Source organism: Panulirus ornatus, chromosome 67 (genome assembly GCF_036320965.1).
Source record: "Panulirus ornatus isolate Po-2019 chromosome 67, ASM3632096v1, whole genome shotgun sequence".
NCBI classification, from domain to species: domain Eukaryota; kingdom Metazoa; phylum Arthropoda; class Malacostraca; order Decapoda; family Palinuridae; genus Panulirus; species Panulirus ornatus.
In genome coordinates this window covers 9,657,572-9,684,582 of record NC_092290.1, presented here as the reverse complement: position 1 = coordinate 9,684,582, position 27,011 = coordinate 9,657,572, and the positions used below count along the sequence as shown (strand labels likewise).

General features: G+C 38.8%; 1 protein-coding gene and 1 long non-coding RNA gene across 6 annotated transcripts in view; one reads left to right on the top strand and one right to left on the bottom strand.

Moving 5' to 3' along the window:
• LOC139747127 (uncharacterized) overlaps nt 1-15,858 on the top strand; it is a 39,792-nt gene extending 23,934 nt beyond the window's left edge. For all 4 annotated transcript variants that reach the window (XR_011712320.1, XR_011712322.1, XR_011712321.1 and 1 more), the window contains 2 exons: nt 9,055-9,315; nt 13,825-15,858. This is a non-coding gene — a long non-coding RNA (uncharacterized lncRNA). The remainder of the gene's footprint in view (nt 1-9,054; nt 9,316-13,824) is intronic.
• Nucleotides 15,859-16,011: 153 nt separating this feature from the next.
• The window catches only part of LOC139747125 (fibroblast growth factor receptor-like 1), a 448,547-nt gene continuing 437,547 nt past the window's right edge, over nt 16,012-27,011 (bottom strand). For both annotated transcript variants that reach the window (XM_071659040.1, XM_071659041.1), the window contains exons 10-12: nt 26,510-26,650; nt 23,358-23,460; nt 16,012-19,469 (exon numbers count right to left, since the gene is read on the bottom strand). In XM_071659040.1, coding sequence (XP_071515141.1) covers nt 18,994-19,469; nt 23,358-23,460; nt 26,510-26,650 — 720 coding nt within the window. In that variant the 3' untranslated portion in view covers nt 16,012-18,993. The remainder of the gene's footprint in view (nt 19,470-23,357; nt 23,461-26,509; nt 26,651-27,011) is intronic.

Genomic DNA, 27,011 nt, shown 5'->3' with positions numbered 1-27,011 from the left:
TTGTTTACAAAGTTTAAAAGAATTTATTGTCTTTGACTAAAAGCTTCAGTTTCAAAGAATTAAGAACCTTTTCTTTCCAAACTGGGGCCCCATGAGTTATTGAGTGATAACATGGTTTGGAGGAGGATAGAACCCTCTTACTCCTTATTAAGACAGACGGAATTCACATGAATTTGGCCTTTCCTTTGGTGGCTATCATTCTAGTGGTTTTAGCCTGTCACACATTTATGATATCTCTTCAGGCAGTTGAATAGCCTATGAGTAGTAAGGGCAAGCCCTCTTAGAGGAAGGTTGAGGGAAAAAAATTGACTATCAGAGACCATAGTGGCTAAGAGGACAGCTGGAGAAATTTACCTTTGAGAGTGGATATGGGGTTCATGCAGGTGACACCTAGTGCTACACAGGAGAAATAAGGTGTTTAGTGAATGTCAGAAACCCCTGTTGTTGACCTCTTTCAGTGAAAGGTTCCTGAGGAAGGCTAGGATAGAAACCAACTTCCTGACATTGTGGGGTCTAGCAGGCAAACCAGGTTATGTTAGCAGGCCCAGTTCTTGATCTAACCCAGAATGCTTCTTTCTGAGCAAGGCTTCAAAGGTCCTCGCAGAACAAAAAGATGTTCTCCTTGAAAGTCATTGATGAGACCAAAGAAACTTTTGGATGTTTTTATTGGACATATGTGTGATGCTCCAGAGGAAATTCCCCAAGGATTTTGACAGAGATATATCTAAACTTGACAAGTGTTAATTTTTGTCCAGGAACTGCAGATTTGGTGTGATTTACACACATTAACAAATCCTTATTGTAATAGATTCTTGCCCCTAGACAGTAATAATCTTACAAATTCTTCTTCCAGAACTGAAGGCTATAGGGAAATGAGTTTTTATGGAGACTGCAGAACCATATTGCTCATAAATATTTTGGACTGTGAAAGATTTAAGACACTGGATAGATCACATTTCGTCTAGTATGGTGAAAGATTTAAGACACTAGATAGATCCCACTTCGTCTGGTATGAAGAAGCAGTTGCTCTCCTCCAAAAAATATCAGAGCAGTCTATCCCATACAAGGCCAGACAGATTAACGTTAAACCTCTCAAAAGGGCATGCAAATAAGAAAATTTTTGCTTGTTTCAGCTCTTTATCCTTATTGTGAAAGGGGCTAGTGAAAAATTCTAAATGCAATGCTTCAGTCACTTTTGTTAGATTCTTCTAGCAAGGTTTGAAAGGACTTCGAGACTGAAGGTATTGTCTATAAGTAAAAGGTTGAATATTATAGAAATGATCATCTGTTACGTTCTACCTGAACATTCGTTTTTAGATTTATATGAGAAAAGCAAGGTGTAGAGAATTGAAAATGCAAATCTTCTTGGCTTTGGAGATGCTTCAAGAAATTGAGGATTCAAATGGGAATTGCATAACTGCAGCAGCCACTTGAACCAAGGTTGCTCTTCCCACTTTGGGGTTAATAGAATCACCTAACCCAGAAAACTGGTTGGAACATAAAGAATTTTCATCAGAAGCTTACAAAAAAAAAGATTAACTTGTGTACACACTTTCCAACCCATGGTTAATATTGCTTATGCAATAACTGTTCAGGAGACTGGTCAAAATACAAAGGTTTTTTTTTTTTTTTTTTAATACTTTGTCGCTGTCTCCCGCATTTGCGAGGTAGCGCAAGGAAACAGACGAAAGAAATGGCCCAACCCACCCCCATACACATGTATATACGTACGTCCACACGCAAATATACATACCTACACAGCTTTCCATGGTTTACCCCAGACGCTTCACATGCCTTGATTCAATCCACTGACAGCACGTCAACCCCGGTATACCAAATCGCTCCAATTCACTCTATTCCTTGCCCTCCTTTCACCCTCCTGCATGTTCAGGCCCCAATCACACAAAATCTTTTTCACTCCATCTTTCCCACCTCCAATTTGGTCTCCCTCTTCTCCTTGCTCCCTCCACCTCCGACACATATATCCTCTTGGTCAATCTTTCCTCACTCATCCTCTCCATGTGCCCAAACCACTTCAAAACACCCTCTTCTGCTCTCTCAACCACGCTCTTTTTATTTCCACACATCTCTCTTACCCTTACGTTACTCACTCGATCAAACCACCTCACACCACACATTGTCCTCAAACATCTCATTTCCAGCACATCCATCCTCCTGCGCACAACTCTATCCATAGCCCACGCCTCGCAACCATACAACATTGTTGGAACTACTATTCCTTCAAACATACCCATTTTTGCTTTCCGAGATAATGTTCTCGACTTCCACACATTCTTCAAGGCCCCCAGAATTTTCGCCCCCTCCCCCACCCTATGATCCACTTCTGCTTCCATGGTTCCATCTGCTGCCAGATCCACTCCCAGATATCTAAAACACTTCACTTCCTCCAGTTTTTCTCCATTCAAACTCACCTCCCAATTGACTTGACCCTCAACCCTACTGTACCTAATAACCTTGCTCTTATTCACATTTACTCTTAACTTTCTTCTTCCACACACTTTACCAAACTCAGTCACCAGCTTCTGCAGTTTCTCACATGAATCAGCCACCAGCGCAAAGGAAATAAAAGAGCAACAGGCCACTGGGTACTTTCAAGGCTGTTTGTGAAAGTGGAAGATATCAGAAACTCGCAGATTAGTGTAGTAAAAATTAGAAGGCATACAGATAATTCAGAGAATCATCTGCAAATTGTTGTTGTGACTAAGGTGGTGCAAATACAATGCCTGCCGAAGAAGTTGGCGTTAGCGAGCCCACGGCAATTCTAGTGATACAGATCGCATTACCCCTCCTAAAACAGTGTTGATGTTCACCTTTGAAGTTGGTGCTTTCTAGTATGCATTGGCAACTACATGATGTACTGGCGTACCATATATGCCCACCTCAGTAGCTGGGGAGTGTTTTGCTGTCCTTCCCACTGATGCTCTGGATTTTCTTTGTTTTTCTCTTTATGTACCTCTACCACCTACTATAGTTGGCAATACCCTCCTTATAAGTGACAAAATAGCTTCTGTAGTTGCGCTTTACAAGGGAAATAAGCCATTTAATGAAATTTTTTAGTATTGCTGGTGTGAGCTTGGGATCAAGACAACGACGGGTGAAAAAATTTATTGATAGCAGTACTGCTACGTCAGCCCATGTGAAGTCCTGGGAAGGTCAGAAAGAACTCTCTGTACTCTGAATGTTCTTAAGTGTCAGTAGGATCCACAAGTGAGTGCAAAAGAATTAAAAGAAAAAACCTACACTGTCCAGTGATGTTTCAGTAAGGACTGCAGTGCTGCTTACATGAGGACATTACATACATGAGCTGAAGGCTCCTTTCAAAACCACTCTTAACCTATATATACCAGAAGAATAGTCAGTTTTTGCGAGAAATATGTAGTGTGGGATTTGTCTAAGTTCAGAAATGTTTGGTGGATTGATAAGTCCACCTTTTCTGTGACAGTTGGCTGTGGTGGGCATGTGTACAAGTGACCAGGCTGTGATATATTGCAAGCACTGTAAAGTTCCCCATTTCACTTAAGGTATAGGGATGTTTCAGTTATTAAGGTGTGTGGGAACTTTAATTGTTGCCAAAGAATGAAACTATGAACAGACATAGTTACCTTGAGCTACTGTGTGACTGTCTTCAGGATTCATTCAGAGAGTGTAAGGCTAAGTGTTCAAGCAGGATGTGGTTCCTGCCATACTACCAATATAGTCACTGATCAGCTTAAAGACTGTGCAGTGGAGTTTGTCATTGACTGGCATGGGATTTTACCGAATTTGAGTCTGGTAGAAAACTTATGGGTGTTCATGAAAATTGAATTACGTAACACTCTGTCCTATACATGTCTCACACTTTCTCTATGTTCAGGCTCTAATAACTCAAAAGCATCTTTTGCTCCATCCTTCCATCTCATCCTTAATCTCCCATGAGGTAGTAGACACTAGGCAGCCACCAACTGTAGAGGTATGTTGACAGTACTACCCACCTGGGTATTGGGAAGGTCAGTGTTAACTGTGGAGGAAGCCAAGAGTTTTATGGCTGTCAAGTTTCAATTTTGGCACAATTAGATATCTTTTCTTTCTGCATCACCTACTTGTGGGCTTCTGGCTTTCAGTCCACAAACATATAATCACTTCATCTCTCACAACATTTGGCAACACATAACTCTCATAACTCATTCTTTATAACCCTACATATTCCTGTGGTGAGCACTCTGTGCTTGCCCTTCATATTGACAAAATCTTGATGTAAAGTGCTTTTGAAATATGTATTCTCTTTGTCTTTCCTCGCCTCTCTTCCTTGTGTCCAGACCATTTCAGCACTCCCTCGTCAGACTCTTCTTACTACCACACCTAATTCTTACCCATCTTTTCTTACTAAATCAGCCATCGTCACACCATATATTGGCTTCAAGCATTTAATTTCCAACCCATCTTCCTCCTCCTGTGCTTCTTCATCAATGGCCCATATCTCGCATCCTCACAGCACTGTCAGGGTGACTTTACCATCGAGAAAACCCGTTTTTGCCCTCACAGACAGCAACCTCTCTTCCCTTACACTTCTCATTACACCCAGGCCTTCACCCCCACATCCATCCTATGGTTTATTTCATCTCCTATAGATTCATCCACTGTCACATCCACTGCCAAGTTTGTAGAACACTCCACTTCCTCCATGCTCACTCCCTTCAAACTCACCCTCAGATAGACCTCTCTCTCTCTCACCTGCTGAACCTCATTACCTTACTTTTACTCACATTCTTATATTCTTCAGTTCACACACTCCTGAACACACACCTGCTTCTTCAGTTTCTCACATGGTTCCACCACAAGAGTTGTGTCATCTGGGAACAGGTACTGACTCACCTTTCAGGCAGCCCCAACCCAACTGATTGCAAAATTGCCCCTTTCTCCTAAACTGTGGCATTTACTTTCCTCATCACCCCATCCATAAACAGATCAAAAAGCCACAGTGAGATCACACACCGTTGACGCAGACCCACCTTCACCCGGAACCACTCACTGTTCTTTTCTCCTACTCATTCACACACCTTACTTTCTCAACAAAAACTTACTGCTTCTGGTAGCTTTCCTGTCACACCATATATTTGTGGCACCTTCCACAAGTATCTGTATCATGTGCTTTCTCCAGATCCATAAATTCTGCGTACTAATCCATTTCATTTTCATAGTATTTCTTTTACAGATTCTCTAAAGCAATCACATGGTCCTCACCCTCTACTTCTGAACCCATATTGTCCCTCCCAAGTCTGATGCTCTATACATGCCATCACCCTCCCACAATCCCCATTCTTTCTCACATCTTATTGGGTATACACAACAAAGTTATACCTCTGTAGTTTAAACATTTAATTTAGGCCCTTTCCCTTTATAAAATGACAGAATACTTGAATTTTTTTTAGTACTCCAGCACCTTACCTTTGAGACATACATACACTGAAGTTTCTGACTAACCTGTCAGCAACACTTACCCCCTCGATTGATTGTCATCTACGGTTCCATCTGCTCCAGCTGTTTTTCCACATTTCATCTTGTGCAAGGCTTTCACCATCTCTTGTCTTTTATCTAAGCCATTTGCCATGAGTCTCTCACTCCATGCATTTCCGTTTTTTGAATCCTGCGTCTGCTACCCTATCATTTAGCACATTTAATGGTCCCTGAAAGTGCTCACTCCATTTCCTCTTCACTTCCTCTTTACTTGTTACCACTCTCACTTCTGCTCCCCTCACTGATGCTCCCATTTGTGTTCTTGTTCCCACACTAATCACCCCCTTCTGTTAAAAGAGAGTAAATCAGGAAAACTAGATGGACATTGATCAAAATTTACATTTGAAAAGAAGTAAGAATTTTATGTTGAATAAAATGCATTAAACAAGATGGTAATATACGTTAGAGAAAAATCTGTTTGTATTAAAATGCTTCTTAAGAAGCAAGATTTATGATGCCAGTACTGCGTTATTTTTATTCATATGATTTTACCATGTAAGTAGTCTGAATAATGCACAATTACTGTTTTAAGTTAAAAAATAAAGATCTCCAAAATTTATTAATTATCAGTTAGAGAATAAGAACTAAACCTTGATAAATGACAGTAATATATGTTTGAAAAAATTAGACATTTTGAATTAGTAACGATGAGAATAACAAATAAAATATAGTAAACAGAGAGATACTAAAATGTAAAAAATCTGCTTTTGGGTATCACAATGAACCTTTGGAGGAATGGTGTGTGATGCCATTACCACATGATGCTTATTTGTATAGTTTGCTTATTTACACATGAATAACTTAGTGCTTTCTTAAATCAAATAGTATTAATTTTGAAGCCTTGTCTTGGAGAGTAAAATAAAAAATAAAGATCTCCAAAATTTATTAATTATCAGTTAGAGAATAAGAACTAAACCTTGATAAATGACAGTAATATATGTTTGAAAAAATTAGACATTTTGAATTAGTAACGATGAGAATAACAAATAAAATATAGTAAACAGAGAGATACTAAAATGTAAAAAATCTGCTTTTGGGTATCACAATGAACCTTTGGAGGAATGGTGTGTGATGCCATTACCACATGATGCTTATTTGTATAGTTTGCTTATTTACACATGAATAACTTAGTGCTTTCTTAAATCAAATAGTATTAATTTTGAAGCCTTGTCTTGGAGAGTATTACTGAAACCTTGATAAACAATGACACCCATATATTTGAAAAGAAATAGGCATTGTATACTCATCAAGAAGCGTAAGAAAGTTTTTTGAGAATATTGATGAAACCTTGATAAACAAGGTGATAAGAAATAAGAAATAGAAAAAGCATGTTAAATTACTGATAATGTTTATGTTTATTGATATTAGACTTGCTGCGTGCTAAGTTCAGTTGTACAATAATGAAAAACACCATGTAATGAACATCTTTATTGGCTAATGTTTTGGAACAAACTTGTTTCGTAATCAGACCCAAAAATGTGAACAAAATAACATTAATACCAGTGCAGTAAATTTATTAGTAAATGTATACTTTGGGTATAGAAATATAATAAGGTTATCCAAAAAAAACCCACGAAAAAGGATTAAAACAGTCAGAAAGCATGAATGAATAAAGTGAACACTGATTTCACTTCTGAAGGTATTTAAAGGAGTTAACTGAAAATTATATTCCATAAAATGTCCAAAACTGTAGAATTATGTTTGTATATGCACGAACTCGTAATGACCATCACATTAGCATCTATTCCTTGTGTTTGTTTCTCCCTTTTTCCACAGATTACTAAAATTTCTCAGATCCTTTATAGGTTACTGTAGCTCTTTCAACAATTCCACTTTTATTTACCTCGCTTTCAGTGTTGGTAGAATCTAAGTAGCATTGGCTCATCACTGCATATCTTTTATTACAGTTTTTACATTTAATTCACGTTTCTGCACTGGTTTGTGTCTCATTATTATTACTTTTTACAGACTTAATTTCACTGCTGAATATGTGGAAAAGGAAGGAGAGCAGTATAAAATGATGCATAAAAAGTGGTCATTAAAGAACATACATATGATATTTTGGTGATTTATTATCATTGACAGAAGAAGAATCGACTGTTAGGGAGAATTTCTTTCACATTCATGTGTTTGACACTTGTAGGTGCCTGTCTACCAGTGAACAAATAAATTCTTGCCTCATTACCCTCCCAGGGGTTGTGCATCAAGCAGTTGCTTGCCTCACATGCAATACTATAGGGGTACCTGGTTGAAAGCTGATTCACTAGTAGGTTTTTGGCATTTCTTTGTAATCATGTTGACTTTCTCTGGACCTCTTAGCTTTTTTCCAGTTCTGTAATGTATTCAGAAGTTACTAATTCAAATGAATGGGTTACATTCTCTATTTTTGTTTGTTTGCTCAGTGAATTACAAGTGGCCTATGTAGAGCACTTTGGGACTTTGGGACAATTATAGCTCCCTCACTTTAAACATTTGTGAATTATCTTTACCCATAATTTCTAGAAAGAGGTTTGTAAATGATAGTGCTGAAAATACTCCAAAAATGATGAAGAAAGGATTACTTTAAAGGTTAAAATTTTAGTACATGTAGGTAAAAAAATAATGCTGTCAGGAATGTATCGCCATATCAAATTTTAGTGACCCCACTGAAAGCTCTTTCTCCAGAAATGCATCTTGAGCATTCATTAGGTCATCCCTGTACATTTCCTAGTGTTATGTTTAAGCCATTAAAAACTTCTTAGCTAATTTTCTGCAGTTTTTCTGGATTTAATGTTGCTTTTCTTTAGGAGGTTACCAGCATCTGTTGCTTCCCGACTTTTTAAACATGCAGGAGGGTGAAAGGCGTGCAAGGAATAGAGTGAATTGGAACGATATGGTATACTGGGGTCGACGTGCTGTCAGTGGATTGAACCAGGGCATGTGAAGCGTCTGGGGTAAACCATGGAAAGTTCTGTGGGGCCTGGATGTGGAAAGGGAGCTGTGGTTTCGGTGCGTTATTACATGACAGCTAGAGACTGAGTGTGAACGAATGGGGCCTTTGTTGTCTTTTCCTAGCACTACCTTGCACACATGAGGGGGGAGGGGGTTGTTATTACATGTGTGGCGGGGTGGCGATGGGAATGAATAAAGGCAGACAGTATGAATTATGTACATGTGTATATATGTATATGTCTATGTGTTTATATCTATGTATACATTGAGATATATAGGTATGTGTATTTGCGTGTGTGGATGTCTATGTATATACATGTGTATGTGGGTGGGTTGGGCCATTCTTTTGTCTGTTTCCTTGCGCTACCCCTGCTAACGCGGGAGACAGCGACAAAGCAAAATAAATGAATAAATAAATAAATTATGTAGTTTTAATTTTAGTGGCTGATAAATGAAATTTTCTCACTCAAAAGAATGGTTTCATTCATGGATGATGAATGAGAAATGGTTACGTGTACAAAGTATATCTAACTCAAAGTAAAATGTTTAATGGAACATTAAAAAGTTTATGTTTACAATAACACCACACTTCTTCTTCCTTGCATACAGTGCATCTAGAAGGGAATAAGCTTTAGGATTCTTTGTGAGAAAAGGACTTAGAAGAAGTGTTAAGGAGACAAGCTGTCTTCTGGCAAATATAAGAATAGCATTCTTATATTTAGCATGCTACTCATATACATAAGGCCAAAATGAGAATGTTTCTCAGTTCTGGATACAACTCCTAAGGAAGCACAAAGAGGCAATTGAGAAGGTCCAGAAGAAGGCAACAAAGATGGTACCAGAATTAAAAGAAATAAGCTACTGTGAAAGGTAAGGTGCTTTGAATTTGTCCAATTTGGAAGAGAAAAGAGTAAGGGTTGACCTAGTCATAAGCTTTTAGCTCTTAAATTTATGATGCAGATACTGAAAATTTCTTGAGAAATGTAGGGATAGAGCGACAAGGGACATATGAAATTAAGGAAAAAAAATTTGAACTGTTAAGAAATATTTTTTTAGTGGTGGATAAATAGAATATGATGACAGGACTTGGTTAATACAGGCAGTGTATTTAGATCTAACAGGCTGTATGGTAGTTGAGAATGCTACAGAGATGGGGCCCCACAAGTGTGAAACTTCTTCCCAGTACAGTAAAAAGAGGTAATTACAGGAAAACTTTATCTGCACTGCCAGAGCACCAGCATAGTATCCACAAGCAGTTTGTGAGAATAAATCAAGTTGTGCTTGATTTTTACCCTTATGCTGAGAATGGCACTCTAAAGGCATCCAAATTCCTTTGCAAGTGGAGAATGCCCTAGAAAGAAGTCCAAGAAGTTGGCAAAAGAAACTGTGTTTGAGATATTGAGAAAACATGGAAATAGTGAAACCGAGATAATGCTATACAATGGCCTGCAACTTTGTGTACTAGTTCCATACACTCGGCTTTTCTTCATGGTGAAAACAACAGATTGTTGTTAGAGTATAGTCAGTTAGAATGTTCATTCAGTAACATATACAGTATTTTATTAAAACTTTATTAGTGTATGCTTGGAAACTTAATTCTATACAGTACAGAATTTTCAAGAGATGGGAAAAACCACCGGTATATAATGAATACCTAGTATCAAACATACTGAATTTGCTTGTACCAGCATCCCCCAGTAGATGAGGGAGACCTTTATGTGGAAAAAAATATGGGGTCTAGTCATGCATATTTAAAATCAGAGTTCATGCTGTGCATACCTCCTTGATTTATTACAGTGCATTATTTCCTATGGACAAGTATCATTGCACAGTATGCAATGTGATGTGCCTAAATAATGAATGTATTTGATGCACTGGTTACAGTTATTTTATAGTTTGATGTGTCCTCAATATTCTTGGTAAGCAATTAATTTTGGCATCAGCTTGTGCATAATAGTTTTTGCCTGCATCAGAAACAATTAAATCATAGATTTTTTCTATTGGTTTATTTATACTAAACCATTGTTTACATGTGTAAAAATTGTTAATAAACCACAGCTGAGTGCAGTGCATTCAAACTTATTCAAATTTATATTCGCTGGGAGAATGTGGCTTGTAAAACAATTAACGTATATGCACACACATTAACTGCACAGCAGAATGAAGACGTCATTAATATATCAACAGTGTAATAGTAAAACAAGCTACTATACACGGATTAAGGTTGTTAATTACAGGAGACAGTTTATACATATATCTTTTCCATACTTGTATGCTGTTCATGCATAAGGTAGTGCCAGGAAGAGGCAAAGAATGGCATCATTTGTTCATGTCACTCTCTAGCTATCATGTACAGTAAATGATTTAATTAAACAACCCCAGGACCCCTTTTATGGAGTCCTGCAGCCTCAGAGCTGTGCTCCTAACAGAAGCAGAGGAGTGGATTCCCTTGGAGTGAGAAATTCCTTGACGAGACTGAACTCCCCTTTGTCCATGTGACGATAAAAGCCTCACAGAAGGAGGCTTTTCAATCATGGCTTGACTATTTGTAAGCCAAGGACAGAGTGGAATAGATTTTGAGTGCTTAGGGCCTGAACATGCAGACGGATGTAAGGCATACATGGAGTAGAGTGAATTAAAGTGATGTGTTATACAAATAATGACATGTCCGTGGACAGAACCAGGACATATGAAGCTGCTGGGGGAACCACAGAAAGGTCTGTTTTGCCTGGTTGTGGGGAGGAACTTTGGTTCCAGTGCATTACATTACAGTTACAGAATGGATATGAGCGAATGAAGTCGTTTTTTTCTGGGTGCTACCTTACTAATGTGGGAAATGATGAAATATGAATATTTTTCATACATATTTGCCATTTCCCACATCAGTTAGGTAGCACCAGGAACAGACAGAGAAATGGCCTTGTTCCCTTAAATCCACATTTTAGCTGTCATGTATAATGCACCAAAACCAGAGCTCTTATCTACAACCTGGCTCCACAGATGCTTCCAGTTTCCCTTGACTACTTCATATACCCTGGTTCAGCCCAGTGGCATCCCTTCATCCCCTCTAAACCACATTGCTCCAATTTGCTCAATCCCTTGCATGCATGATACCTTCCAGCATGTTCAGGCCCTGAGCCTTAATATCAAAGCATCTTCCATTCTGTCCTTCCACTTCCTCCTTAGTTTACCCATTTTCCTTGTTTACCCTCTTAGTCATCCTTTCCTCACTCCTCATCTCCATATGTCCAAATCATTTCAGCACACCCTTTTCAGCTCTTTCTTCCATGCCTCCCTTACTACTGCACCTCTTTCTTACACAATTATTTCTTATTTGATTAACCCTCCTTATGCCATATTCTGTCCTTAAACATTTAATTTTTAACGCATTCATCCTGTCCTTTATATTTCTGTCAATGGCAAATGCTTCAAATTCATATGGCACTGACAGAACTACTATACTGTCAAACATACCCATCTTTAAAAGACAGTGACCTTCCTTTCACACTCGTTTGTGCACCAAAGTCCTTTGACCCCTTACCTACTCTGTGGCTCACTTCAACTTTATTTTTTTTTAAATACAGTCTTCCTAAGAATTCTTGGCACCCAGCTCTTTGCAAAAGCACTAGATCCTTCTCATCCAAACCTCTTCATAGTTAACTACCAACTCCCAATTAGAAATAAAAAGGTTACTCCTACGTCACATTTCAGTTACTATTTTTTTTTTTAAGACTCACAGATACCCCTCACCCAACAATCATAATACTGACAAAACATATACACTGGAATGACCTAAACAGCCACCCTCCTTACTGTCTTGAACACCATGTCACCAGACATATGAAACAATACTCATTTACAACATCACCACAATCAACCTATGGTTTTGCACTGCCCCAGGAAGGGGTTCCTGTAGCAGGAAGATGAGGTGCAGTCTGTTTGTGTGTGATTACTATTTTTATGTTATCGGGAGAGTTTTACACTTGTGTTGCCCCATGTTAGGTAGCAGTTGGTAGGCACCCACTGACCAGGGAGGTATTACTAGTACTTCCTGTCTGGATATCAGGAGGGTTAGGGATAGCTGTATAAAGAGCCAGCACTTTAGTGGTTGTCAAGTTGCACTCTTCTGACCCAGGAAGTTGTCTTTTCTTTCTGCCTCACCCACACATGGACTTTTGGTATTCTGTCCGCAAACAACAGTCTTTCCTTGTCACACATAAAACTTCACCACTAAATTCACAGAACTCATTCTTCATGACTCTAGAAATTCCTGCAGTTAGCACTGTGCACTTGCCTTGCCTTTTGGCAAAATGGTTGGAGCAATAGATAGTATTAGGTAAGAACATTAGGCAGGAGCATTAGACAGAAACATTAAGGTACAAGTAATTAGTAGGAATATTAGGTGGAAGCATTAGGTAGGAGCCTCTGAACACACTGTGCTAGAGTTGCCCTCAACCGTTGGCCTGTTAAGGATGAGGCACTAAAGGCTAAGAAGTAGCACTGGAGTTCACCAGTTATGGAGACTCCTTTGCTGGGCATCGGAGACAGTTAGATTGTCCCGTGTCTTAACTTTGCATCTATAGACTTTGTCTTTACTCGTGTATATGTATACAAACACACACCAGCCTAAGCCAGGTATCCATTTATCATCCACTTACAAGGGGATGAAATTTTGGATTGGCTGACCACTGGGCCAAGGATTTGAACCCATGTAGTGCCTTGTTAACTTATGATCAGGGATGTGAACCCATTACCACACAGGTGTGTTTGTTTGATTACTTGGGAAGAATTTACACTCATTTTGTCTCATCTATATAAATCAAGATTTCACGTCACAATTCCAAGGCTAAGTAGAGCATATGAGTACTGAATTCTTTGACAGGCCATATGTTCAGATGCCCTCCAGGCATGAGAGGAGGAGGTTTACACAGTTTGTGTACAATCAGAATCTAAGTGATTTTTACCTTTGGGTGTGATGGATATCAAATTGAACACTACCTCTCTTTGTCATTTTGATAAGGTTGGTAAGCATGATTGCTACATCATTGTATTATGGCAGGTAACAGGAACACCGTTACAGATGGCTCCATATATTTCCGAAATGCACTGCTTTCAGAGTGGAGCCAGATGCAAGAGTTTTGTTTAGAATTTTACTTCAGTTTGTCATAACATTGTTTGAACCCGAATGGATAAAAGTAATTTATGGTCTGATTGTATGTTGCCACCCTACACAAAATTTCCGTACTTCTGCTTTTGTATATGAAATTATGTATGTTATAAAGTATTTGTATGTATTTCAATAATTATGAAATAAAAGCAAAATAATAGTAAGTTCATTAATATTTAAAGTAGTAAAATACCTTCTGTTCCCTCTTTTAGAAACTGAAATACAAGAGGTGGGGGTTTCAGCCCCTTGCTTCCACCACACTTAGTCGCCATGTACAACTCACAGGGAATATGGAGGTAGAATTCTACCTCCCCTACCACTGGGATGAGGAGAACGAGGAGACCAAATTGGAGATGGAAGGATGGAGAGGAAAAGATTTTGAGCAATCAGGGCCTGAACAAGCAGGAAGATGAACCGTGTACACAGGATAGAGTGAACTGGAACATGGGAAGACCAAATTGGAGATGGAAGGATGAAGTGAAGAAGACTTTGAGTGATCAGGCCCTGAACATGCAAGAGGATGAATCGCGTACACAGGATAGAGTGAACTGGAACATACACAGGATAGAGTGAACTGGAACATATGCAGGATAGAGTGAACTGGAACATTCGCAGGATAGAGTAAACTGGAACAGTGTGGTATACTGGGTTTGATGTGTTGATAATAGACTGAATCAGGGCATGTGAAGCTTCCGGGGTAAACCATGGAAAGGTTTTTGGATAGGGAGCTATGGTTTTGGTGCATTGCACATGACAGGCAAAGAATCGATGTGAGCAGATGTGGCCTTGCTTCATCTGTTCCTGGTGCTACCTCTTTAACGTGGGAAATGGCTAAGTATGAAAAAATGATATTGTTAAAACGGGCCTGGTGGCAACACCATCCACCATCATCTAAGATAATGACAGTGCAGTAAATTATTGTGAACTTTCCATGGCTTACATTACTTGCGGCAGGGGTGTGTGATGTCTCCATGGTTGTTTAATTTGTTTATGGATGGGGTTGTTAGGGAGGTGAATGCAAGAGTTTTGGAAAGAGGGGCAAGTATGAAGTCTGTTGGGGATGAGAGAGCTTGGGAAGTGAGTCAGTTGTTGTTCGCTGATGATACAGCGCTGGTGGCTGATTCATGTGAGAAACTGCAGAAGCTGGTGACTGAGTTTGGTAAAGTGTGTGGAAGAAGAAAGTTAAGAGTAAATGTGAATAAGAGCAAGGTAATTAGGTACAGTAGGGTTGAGGGTCAAGTCAATTGGGAGGTAAGCTTGAATGGAGAAAAACTGGAGGAAGTAAAGTGTTTTAGATATCTGGGAGTGGATCTGGCAGCGGATGGAACCATGGAAGCGGAAGTGGATCATAGGGTGGGGGAGGGGGCGAAAATCCTTGGGAGCCTTGAAGAATGTGTGGAAGTCGAGAACATTATCTCGGAAAGCAAAAATGGGTATGTTTGAAGGAATAGTGGTTCCAACAATGTTGTATGGTTGCGAGGCGTGGGCTATGGATAGAGTTGTGCGCAGGAGGATGGATGTGCTGGAAATGAGATGTTTGAGGACAATGTGTGGTGTGAGGTGGTTTGATCGAGTAAGTAACGTAAGGGTAAGAGAGAGGTGTGGAAATAAAAAGAGCGTGGTTGAGAGAGCAGAAGAGGGTGTTTTGAAATGGTTGGGGCACATGGAGAGAATGAGTGAGGAAAGATTGACCAAGAGGATATATGTGTCGGAGGTGGAGGGAACGAGGAGAAGTGGGAGACCAAATTGGAGGTGGAAAGATGGAGTGAAAAAGATTTTGTGTGATCAGGGCCTGAACATGCAGGAGGGTGAAAGGAGGGCAAGGAATAGAGTGAATTGGATCGATGTGGTATACCGGGGTTGACGTGCTGTCAGTGGATTGAATCAGGGCATGTGAAGCGTCTGGGGTAAACCATGGAAAGCTGTGTAGGTATGTATATTTGCGTGTGTGGACGTATATATATATCCTTCCTTACATTCTTTATGCTGTATAAATAAATTCCCCTTTATGTGTTTCTTCTCCCTTTCAAATTATCTGATAAAAGCTTGGCCACCATCAGTAGTGATCAATAAACATACAGAATTGGGAAAGGCAAAGTTCAGATCATTATAGCTACACTGTCACATGGAGCTGGGCAAGATATTTTAGTAAAGATGATTTACAGCTTTTTGGATTTGCTCCACATACAGTTATGGTTATGAACAATGATACATAAAGTTGTGACAGTGAAGCAATTTCTTATATTGCTTCAGTATCTAATGAGAGCATAGTAGTTCATTGTATCAACAATTCAACTTATAATCCATATGGAGCTTTACATTTCAAATAACATGAAAGGGCATTTATTAATTGCCATTCTGTATAATAGGTAAGGTCCCTTAACAGAAAAATGCTTTCATGTTACTGTGAGCTGTTTATTTGTAAGGTTCTATGATTATTTTGAAGACAGTGCTGGAAAAGTACTGAAAAAGTAATTTCCCTTAAATATTTAATGTCTTACCAGATATTCCTTTTGATTTGCTGTCATTCTTTAATTTCTTGTGGCTAGATAAGCTGATCCTCACTGCTGCTTAACTTTGAACTAAATATGAGAAGCACATAATTTCACAAAATACAGCAGTCTATGTGGATCCAAAAATGTTAACCAAATCTTGTATTGCAAACTAACAATTTTACAAAACAGATCACAGCAGAAAATGATGCACAACCGTCACAATTGATATACTGGGCATTGCACACTATTCATATGCTAGCTTTGAGTGATGGATAACACCACAAGATACAGAACTAGAAATTCTTGGTCAAATCTGTGAAGTATCAAGATTCAGTAGTGAGGCAAAGTTTACACATTCAGCATCCTTACTATAAAAATAAGATACCAATGGATATGTGGCAGGTCTGAATCTTGTTACAATACACACAAGTATGAATGTGTGAACAGCAGTGAATATGATGTTAGTACACCCAAAATGGAAAGCTGTGCAGTGAATGGAAGATGTGGCATATTCAGCACAGATGGATGGATGGATCAAGTGCATGCATATTATATATATACACACAAAAACATTCATCCAAACAGTAATTGGATAATTACAAAGTTATCACACGTACAGATCATATCCTATCAGTATGGGATGGTATCTTGCTGTGCAAAATGATTTCAGGATTAACTGCTCCTGTGCATACCTCAACAAATTAACCCTTATTAGTTAAGCATGGTTTTAAATTATTTTTACTAGAGTTGATATGGACATAAAATTGTTTGAAACTTCCTTAACATAATGCAGAATCAATGTATATGAATGACAGGTGAACAGATGAAGTATTAAGGTTTGGATATCTGATTTTCTACAAAAGATTTGTAATAATCAAGGAACTTGATTACTTAAGAAAGTCATCACTTCCTTAACACAATGTGCTACCCAGGTGATTATGTCCTATGCTAAACAAGGTTATGTATTTAAATTCACAGGCCATTTTGTATTGTGGCACTGTAATGGGCTTGGGTTACAATTAGTAATGGGTTAATGGCATTTTTTTTTTCAAAATTCTTGGATTTAACTTGAAAGCAATTATAAAAGATGTATTTCTGGGAAGATTCTGCACTGGTACATTACCACAATGTAATTTTAAGCAGGAATGTGTAATTTACAGATGGTTAACTCCACAAGTATAACACAAAAGCAGAGTGAATTATTCCTGTGCAGTATTATGAGGATACTAGTGTACTTTACATTCTCAGATGTACTTCAGAAACTGTTCTGGACATGAAATTGAATAAATGCTATTCAAACCACTGTAATTTTTTAATTTCTGCTTAAACCAGCCAATAGTTAATTTAAAATGTTTGTTCTTAATGCTTCTAAATCTAACCTGAATTAAAGATATTTCTTAATGTGACTGTCTGTATTGCGGACTTAGGTATGGTGCTTATCTAACAATGATAATTTTCCAATGAAACCAGAATTCAAAATCATAAATGTTCATGCAATATTACTAATGCACCTTCATCCTATGATATGTGGGTTCGATCCCATGCCTGTAGGACTGACAGGACAATGTTTTTGTTTGCACAGGGCTCGCAATCATGTCACTAACTCGAAAACAGGTTAATCCCTCTTACCTGGAAACTGGCATCCAAAAGAAATGTTGGATGTTGTATAGTGTCAAGGGAAAACGGAAAACGCAAAGGATAATAAACAACAACACAATAAAATGGTATTTCGGGGAATGAAAAAAAAAAAAAAAAAAAAAAAAAAGGGCTAGTGTTCTAGTACACATTAAACAAGATTAAAAAATATACCACCCAGTTCTGGGAAGTATTACAACCATTGTTACTATTGTGCTGTATAATTCTTGTCACCTAAATCCAGTCAGCTGTGATCCATCATGTGAAATACATGAATGTACGCAACAGTATTTACAGAACTTTGCTAAGAATTCCTTGTCTTTCATTAAACTGTAACTCCAATACAAGTGATAGTAATGTAGCTGAGGTATAATATTTATGTAGCTGAGGTAAATTTTGTTCTGGTCCAATTTTTTCTAATGGAATTTACTTTTTTTTTTTTTTTTACTACTTCTTTTGGCACATATCAAAAATACTGTCCGAGGATGCAATTACACTGTTCTCTTTGTAATGCTGTTACAAAATTTTCCCCATGGACACCTAAAAGCATTTTCATACACAAAATGAATACATACATCTTATAACTTCACCACACTGTACATATGTATATAGAGATTTCAAAACCACTAATTGTGATTTTTTTTTTGACTAGACAGCTACTTCAGTAAGGGTAACCTATAGAAAATAAATGAAAAATACCAAAATTAATATCATTTTAGCCACCATCTTGATAAGGAATTTACTATGCAAAAATACTGAAGTTCCTGTTCATAACCCTAAATATGAAAGTGTTTTGTTTAAAGTACACTTCAAGCGTGGCCAAATATGGGAAAAAGTAATCAAGTTACACTGACACCATTCATATAACTCTTGCAGACTGAACTATCATAATGCTTTACAATGGACTAGAGGTTTTCTTCTCTAATGAAACTAGCACACTAAATTGTTGCAGATTTCAGATGTATCTCGTAAACTACGGAAATAATTTGAGGATATGACAGCAGTCACACAATTAGTCTATCAATTTGTAACTTTCACTGTTATCACAGATTCATGTTATAAAGTTCAAAATATAATATTACATTTTATATTCTAAACCTTTCAGTGCACTTTCATCAGTGTTCCATAAACAATGACAGAGCACAAGACCTTGAATATGTAGGGAAAGCCCAACTAATCACTCAGGTCCAACATGAACTCACAGGACATAGCAGAAACATTATGCCTCTGCTACACTAGTCTGTCCCGTGATCATATAACATCCAAGTGTTGGTACTGATATTCAGGTCTTGCAACTGATGTTGCTGGTGCTGGTTGCCTTTGTGCAATATATACTGAAGCTGCTGTAGCTGGGTCTTGATAAACTATGATGGGTTGTGCTCCTTGACCACCACCAGCCATGGCTGACTGTGGAGGAAGATGCACCACTCCTCCAGCATACTGCAGGAGTGGACCCTCTGGACCTACAGCATGACCATGAGGTGCACCTTGTTGGCTACTGTGTATGCCAGGCACATAACGCGGGTGATGGGATGGTGGTGGCTGTACTTTTCCTTGAGTTACTGGAGGCGCAGGCAGTAAGGCACTCTCATTTGGCCCAGGAGGTGGTGGTGGCTTACTGGTTTGCACTCGACGTACCATCACAACAACTATGATCACGACAATGACAACAGCCACACATGCCAGACCAACCACTAACATTAGAGTATTGCCATCTGAAGGTTCATCTGAGGAAAAAGGAAAAAAAAAAATTAGCTTGTATTTTTCTTTTTCAAGTTGCAGCAACTTTAGTATTTTTGTGTCAATTCACCTAAGCAGTACCATAGTATCATTAACATGAGTCTTTAAGGGTTCTACAAAAAGTATTTAAAAAATTGACATACACAAAGCCTTTTGAGGTCGAGAAGCACACAAAAATGATGTTGGCATTGTTCCCTAATATTTCAGTGTGAATGACTTGGCAAACATGCTTAAATACTCATGTTTCTTTGCCTTACAGTACTTCATACAGTGAAATTTAGATGTAAATTTTTAGGATCTAAAGAATCAACAGCAATACCCAAAACACATAAGGAGAATACTAATGGAGTTCACCTAATAAGAAGTACAGCAGATGAAACTTGTTTGCAAGGGACTCGTTAAGAAAGGGTGTGTGAGGAAAAAAACGTGGTTCTTTGACAAATAGATGCTGGTGAGAAACCTGAGGATGCTATGTAGATATATTTTAACTCCCTTTCACTGTAGCAGCCTAATATCCACTTTGCATGCAACATGTTCTTCAGGAATATTTCCATAAGTTTTTACAACAATAGATGTGCTGTCAATGGATTGAACCAGGGCATGTGAAGCATCTGGAGTAAACCATGGAAAGTTTTGTGAGGTCTGGATGTGGAAAGAGAGCTGTGTTTTTGGTGCATTACACATGACAACTAGAGTCTGAGTGGGGACAAATGTGGCCTTGTTGTCCTTTCCTAGCGCTACCTCGCGCACATGTGGGGGAGGGAGGTGTCATTTCATGTGTGGTGGGTTGGTGGTGGGAATGGATGAAAGCAGCATGTATGAATATGTGCATGAGTATATATGTTGAAATGTATAGGTACGTTTATGTGCGTGTGTGGGCGTTTATGTGCATACATGTGTATGTGGGTGGGTTGGGCCATTCTTTTGTCTGTTTCCTTGCCCTACCTCGCTAGCGCGGGAGACCGACAAAGTATAATAAATATAAATAAAAAAATAAATGTTATTCTTATTCAATCGCCATTTCCCGTGATAGTGAGGCAGCATCAGTAACAGATGAAGAAAGGCAACATCCACCCACATTCTTTCTCAAGCTGTCATAAGTTATGCACCGAAATCACAGCTCACTATCCACAACCAGGGCCCACAAACCTTTCCATGGTTTACCCTGGATGCTTCACATACCCTGGTTCAGTCTATTGACAGCACATCAACCCCAGCATACCACGTTGTTTCAATTCGCTCTGTCTCGTGCAAGCCTTTCACATGAACTTCCTGCATGTTCAGATTCCGATAGCTCCAAATCTCCTTTACTAGATTCCGATAGCTCCAAATCTCCTTTACTCTACCCTTCAATCTCCAATTTGATCTCACCATTCTCCCTGTCCCTTCCACCTCTGACAAATATACATATCCTCTTTGTCAACCTTTCCTCACCCATTCTCTCTATATGTCCAAACCATTTCAACACACCCTCTTCTGCACTCTAAACTACACTCTTCTTATTATCACACATCTTTCTTACTCTTTCATTACATACTTGATCAATCCACAATGCGCCACATATTGTCCTCAGTCATTTCACTTCTAACACCACCCTCCTCCACACAGCCCTATCTATAGGCCATGACTCATATCCATATAATACTGTAGGAACTAGTATTCAGTGAAACAATTTTTGTCCTACCAGATAACTTTCCACACATTCTTCAGCACTCCCAGTACTTTCACTCACACTCCCAACCAACAATTAAGTAACGTAATTTTCTAAATAAAATATGAAACTCAACCTTGAGATCCACTGTTTAACAACATTTTTGTCATACTAGCCCCCTGCAAGGCACATGAGGTACTCCAGTGCTGTTTATTTATATATTTATATATTATACTTTGTCGCTGTCTCCCGCATTAGTGAGGTAGCACAAGGAAACAGACGAAAGAATGGCCCAACCCACCCACATACATGTGTATATACATACACATCCACACATGCACATATACATTCCTATACATTTCAATGTATACATACATACATATACATACATACATACACATATGTAAACATATACATATATACACATGTACATAATTCATACTTGCTGCCTTTATTCATTCCTGTCGCCATCCTGCCACACATGAAATGACAACCCCCTCCCCTCGTACGTGCGCGAGGTAGCGCTAGAAAAAGACAATAAAGGCCACATTCGTTCACACTCAGTCTCTAGCTGTCATGGTTAATGCACCGAAACCACAGCTCCCTTTCTACATCCAGGCCCCAAAAAACTTTCCATGGTTTAACCCAGACACTTCAAATGCCCTGGCTCAATCCATTGACAGCACATCCATCCCGGTATACCACATCGTTCAAATTCACTCTTCCCTACATGTCTTTCACCCTCCTGCATGTTCAGGCCCCGATCGCTCAAAATCTTTTTCACTCAATCCTTCCACCTCCAATTTGGTCTCCCACTTCTCGTTCCCTCCACCTCTGACATATCTATCCTCTTTGTCAATCTTTCCTCACTCATTCTCTCCATGTGACCAAACAATTTCAATACACCCTCTTCTGCTCTCTCAACCACAATACTGTTTCAGCACTACTGATTATATATTATATTATACTTAATTGCTATTTCCTGTGTCAGCAAGGTAGTACCAGGAAACAGACGAAGAATGGCTCATCCACTCATATACCCATGTATATACATAAATGCCCATACACATACGTAAACATATCAATATATACATACACAGATGTATACATATAAACACATATACATATTCATACTTGCTTGCCTTTATCCATTCCTGTCACTACCTTGCCATACAGGAAATAGCATTGCCACCCCAAGCTTCAGTGAGGTAGCACCAGGAAAACAGAAAAAAAAGGCCACGTTCGTTCACAATCAGTCTCTAGCTGTCATGTGTAATGCACCAAAACCACAGCTCCCTATCCACATCCAGACCCCATTGTTATGCATACATAATGATATGTGTAATATTTTTGGAAATGATTGTCAAATATAACACCAAGGGTTTTCAGCACTACTGTTAAGTACTTTGTAGGTGTCAAAAGCTCACAAACTATTATATGCCATGAGGGCACATATCTTGTACAGGCCTTCATGACATCTCCACAAAGAATTATCAGTGTCAGAAAAAATTCAGGCTGTAGCAACTGGTAATAATACATGGATGACTATTATTTGACCTCGTAGCATAACTATTAACGTATAACTGTACATCCCAGCCACAGTGAATGGATAAAACTAAGACATTTAACTAAAACTGTGGCATTTGTTAACCATACTATTATGTAATGGTAATAAAGCCAAGCATCATTTACAAGATTTGGTGCATGTCCACATTAGTCAAAAACTTTCTTGAGTTAACTGAACCTTCTTTATAAATAAAGAAATAATTTCATAATCCATCAATAGATTTCATCTTAGAAATCCTGTTTAACAGTTTTTGTTCATAGGATATTCCTTCTGCACTTTTTTCAGTCTTACAATAACTTCTCACTCACTCCAAGGAAACAGTCCTCTTCTCTCACTGTCTTCATACACATTCTTAACAATTCAGCCATCATAGCTTTCATTTTAGTAAGCTTTTCTCTATAAGTGCATTCCTAGCTATTCTCTACAGCATTAGTTTTCCATATTGGATGTTACTGAAATAGGTTATCATGGGTAAAATAAGTACTGTCATCCACTTGTTAATGTAATTTAGCAGATAATGTGGGCAGAGACTTGCACAACTGACTTACCAGTAATTTCAAAAGTGGAAAATAAAATGCAATTATGTCTGAACATCACATATCCTGTTGGTAACACATGGTGTAATCATGGAAATACACATCCTTACTGAATACTTACCAAGTACAGACAGTAGTGCTTGTCTGAAAGCCAGTCCAAAGTTATTTGTAGCAGTGCAAACATAAACACCGGCATCCTGGACTGTCACTCGAGGGATCACCAGCTGTAAACACAAAACATATACAGTGAAAAGGAGAGGATATTGTTATAAATTCCACCAGCCTTATTCAGCCTGGCATGAGCTCTTGTCTTCAGATGGCCCATTCCTTCTCTAAAACATAAGAATTAAGTTTTCTTGATTGAAATAAGCCTGTTTCCATATAACAGAAAGGCAGTCCTAATGAATATATCCATAAGTACTAAGAAGACTGCAAATCTACAAATTCATGTAAAAGAGACTAAAAAATATAAATATATGATAACTGACTGTCACATATGTTTATTTCTTTATTTATTTATTTATTTATTCATTTATTATACTTTGTCGCTGTCTCCTGCGTTAGCGAGGTAGCTCAAGGAAACAGACGAAAGAATGGCCCAACCCACCCACATACACATGTATATACATACACGTCCATACACGCACATATACATACCTATACATCTCAATGTATACATATATATACACACACAGACATATACATATATACACATGTACACAATTTATACTTCTTCCCTTTATTCATTCCCGTTGCCACCCCACCACACACAAAATAACAACCCCCTCCCCCCCATGTGCGCGAGGTAGCACTAGGAAAAGACAACAAAGGCCACATTCGTTCACACTGTCTCCAGCTGTCATGTATAATGCACCAAGACCACAGCTCCCTTTCCACATCCAGGCCCCACAGAACTTTCCATGGTTTACCCTAGACACTTCACATGCCCTGGTTCAATCCACTGACAACACGTCAACCCCAGTATACCACATCATTCCAATTCACTCTATTCCTTGCACGCCTTTCACCCTTCTGCATGTTCAGGCCCCGATCACTCAAAATCTTTTTCACTCCATCTTTCCACCTCAAATTTGGTCTCCCACTTCTCCTAGTTCCCTCCACCTCTGACACATATAACCTCTTTGTCAATCTTTCCTCACTCATTCTCTCCATGTGACCAAACCATTTCCAAACACCCTCTTCTGCTCTCTCAACCACACTCTTTTTTATTACATCTCCCTTACCCTTTCATTACTTACTCGATCAAACCACCTCACACCATATATTGTCCTCAAACATCTCATTTCCAGCACATCCACCCCCCTTCCACACAACTCTATCTATAGCCCACACCTCACAACCATATAACAATATTGGAACCACTATTCCTTCAAACATACCCATTTTTGCTTTCCGAGATAACGTTCTCGACTTCCACACATTCTTCAACGCTCCCAGAATTTTCACCCCCTCCCCATCCCATGATTGACTTCCGCTTCCATGGTTACATCCGCTGCCAAATCCACTCCCAGATATCTAAAACACTTCACTTCCTCCAATTTTTCTCTATTCAAATTTACCTCCCAATTGACTTGTCCCTCAACCCTACTGTACCTAATAACCCTGCTCTTATTCACATTTACTCTCAGCATTCTTCTTTCACACACTTTACCAAAATCAGTCACCAGCTTCTGCAGTTTCTCACCCGAATCAGCCACCAGCGCTGTATCATCAGCGACCAAAAACTGACTCACTCCCCAAGCTCTCTCGTCCACAACAGACTGCATACTTTCCCCTTTCCAAAACTCTTGCATTCACCTCCTTAACAACCATCCATAAACAAATTAAACAACCATGGAGACATCATGCACCCCTGCGGCAAACCACCATTCACTGAGAACCAATCACTTACCTCTCTTCCTACACGTACACATGCCTTACATCCTTGATAACAATTTTTCACTGCTTCTAACAACTTACCTCCCACACCATATATTCTTAATACCTTCCAAAAAGCATCTCTATCAACTCTAGCATATGCCTTCTCCAGATCCATAAATGCTACATACAAATCCATTTGCCTTTCTAAGTACTTCTCACATACATGTTTCAAAGCAAACACCTGATCCACACATCCTCTACCACTTCTGAAACCACACTGCACTTCCCCAATCTGATGCTCTGTACATGCCTTCACCCTCTCAATCAATACCCTCCCATATAATTTACCAGGAATACTCAACAAACTTATACCTCTGTAATTTGAGCACTCCCTCTTATCCCCTTTGCCTTTGTACAATGGCACTATGCAAGCATTCTGCCAATCCTCAGGCACCTCACCATGAATCATACATACATTAAATAACCTTACCAACCAGTCAACAGTCACCCCCTTTTTTAATAAATTCTACTGCAATACCATCCAAACCTGCTGCCTTGCCAGCATATGTACATCACATTATTAAGTATGCCATTTGATTTGTTCAAAGCAGGATGACTGATTACAAAAAGTAAAGTTTTCTTTTAATTTTTGTGGTTTCAACTGCCCACTTCATATATCTTGATTCAGTCCATTGTCAGCAAATCACCCCCTTTATACCGCATTGCTCCAATTCTCTATACTCTTTGCACACCTTATACCTTCCTGCATGTTCGAACCCTGAGCACTCATCTCCTTTTTACACTCCATCCTTCTAACTCCAAGTCAGTTTTACCCTTTTCTTTATCCTCTCCACTTCTGATAAATATAAGCCTCTTTGTCAACTTCCCATATGTCCAAACCATTTTGGTATGTATACTTCCTCCAGTTCTCTCAACCATACTCTTCTTATTACAATACCTCTCACTTACCCCATAATTTCTTACTTACTCCTCACACCACATAATGTCCTCAGTTTCAACATGCTCCCTCTCCTCCTTACTCCATATCTAGAGGCCGTGCACTGCATCCATACGTCTGTACTGCTATCCCATCAATTATGATCACCTTTACCCTCAATGGCAATGATCTCTTTCCACACACTTCTCAGCTGCACACTCACCCTATCCTGTGGCACATTTCAGCTTCCAAGGTTTCATTTGTTGCCATGTCCATTCCTAGGTATCTAAAACACCCCACTCTCTCCAAGTTCTCTCCATTCAAATTCACCTGTCTTTTTCCACTGCTAATCTATTGTCTTGATTATATTTAAAAATTATTCACAACTTACAACTTTCTCCTTGCACAAATTGTATCACACCTTAATATATAAAACAACCTTTATCTCGGCTGACCTTGGTGTAGAAAGATCCATCGCCGGGTGTGAGGACCTGAGAGGCTTGAAGAACCAGATAACGGTGGCCCTTCCAGTTTAAGGTTTCATTTTCAGGGATATGTTCTGCTTCACTTGAACCATCCTCCAGTCGTCGAAGCCACTGTTGGTTAGAATATTCTTTAGTTTAGAGCAGAAGTACGGCACTTTATTCATAAAATTAGAACTAACTGTAAATATGAGTATGAGCAGTACAATATTCATGAATCATAAAATATGACACTTTCATTACAGGTAAAAGGGAACTTGATAATTAATCTGGTCATGTGAACTGATCAATACTTCTTAATCATGAGGTGGGAGGGGTGTGTAACCATTCATGAAGTCTGGGGATATGACACTTAATGTGTCATTAATGGGATGTACGTTTAATAATCCTGTGGTATAGCATGCAGAATATTCATCAATAAAACTGCATTACAGTCATAAGGACAGGAAAACTTATGCCACAACACTTGAAGTCT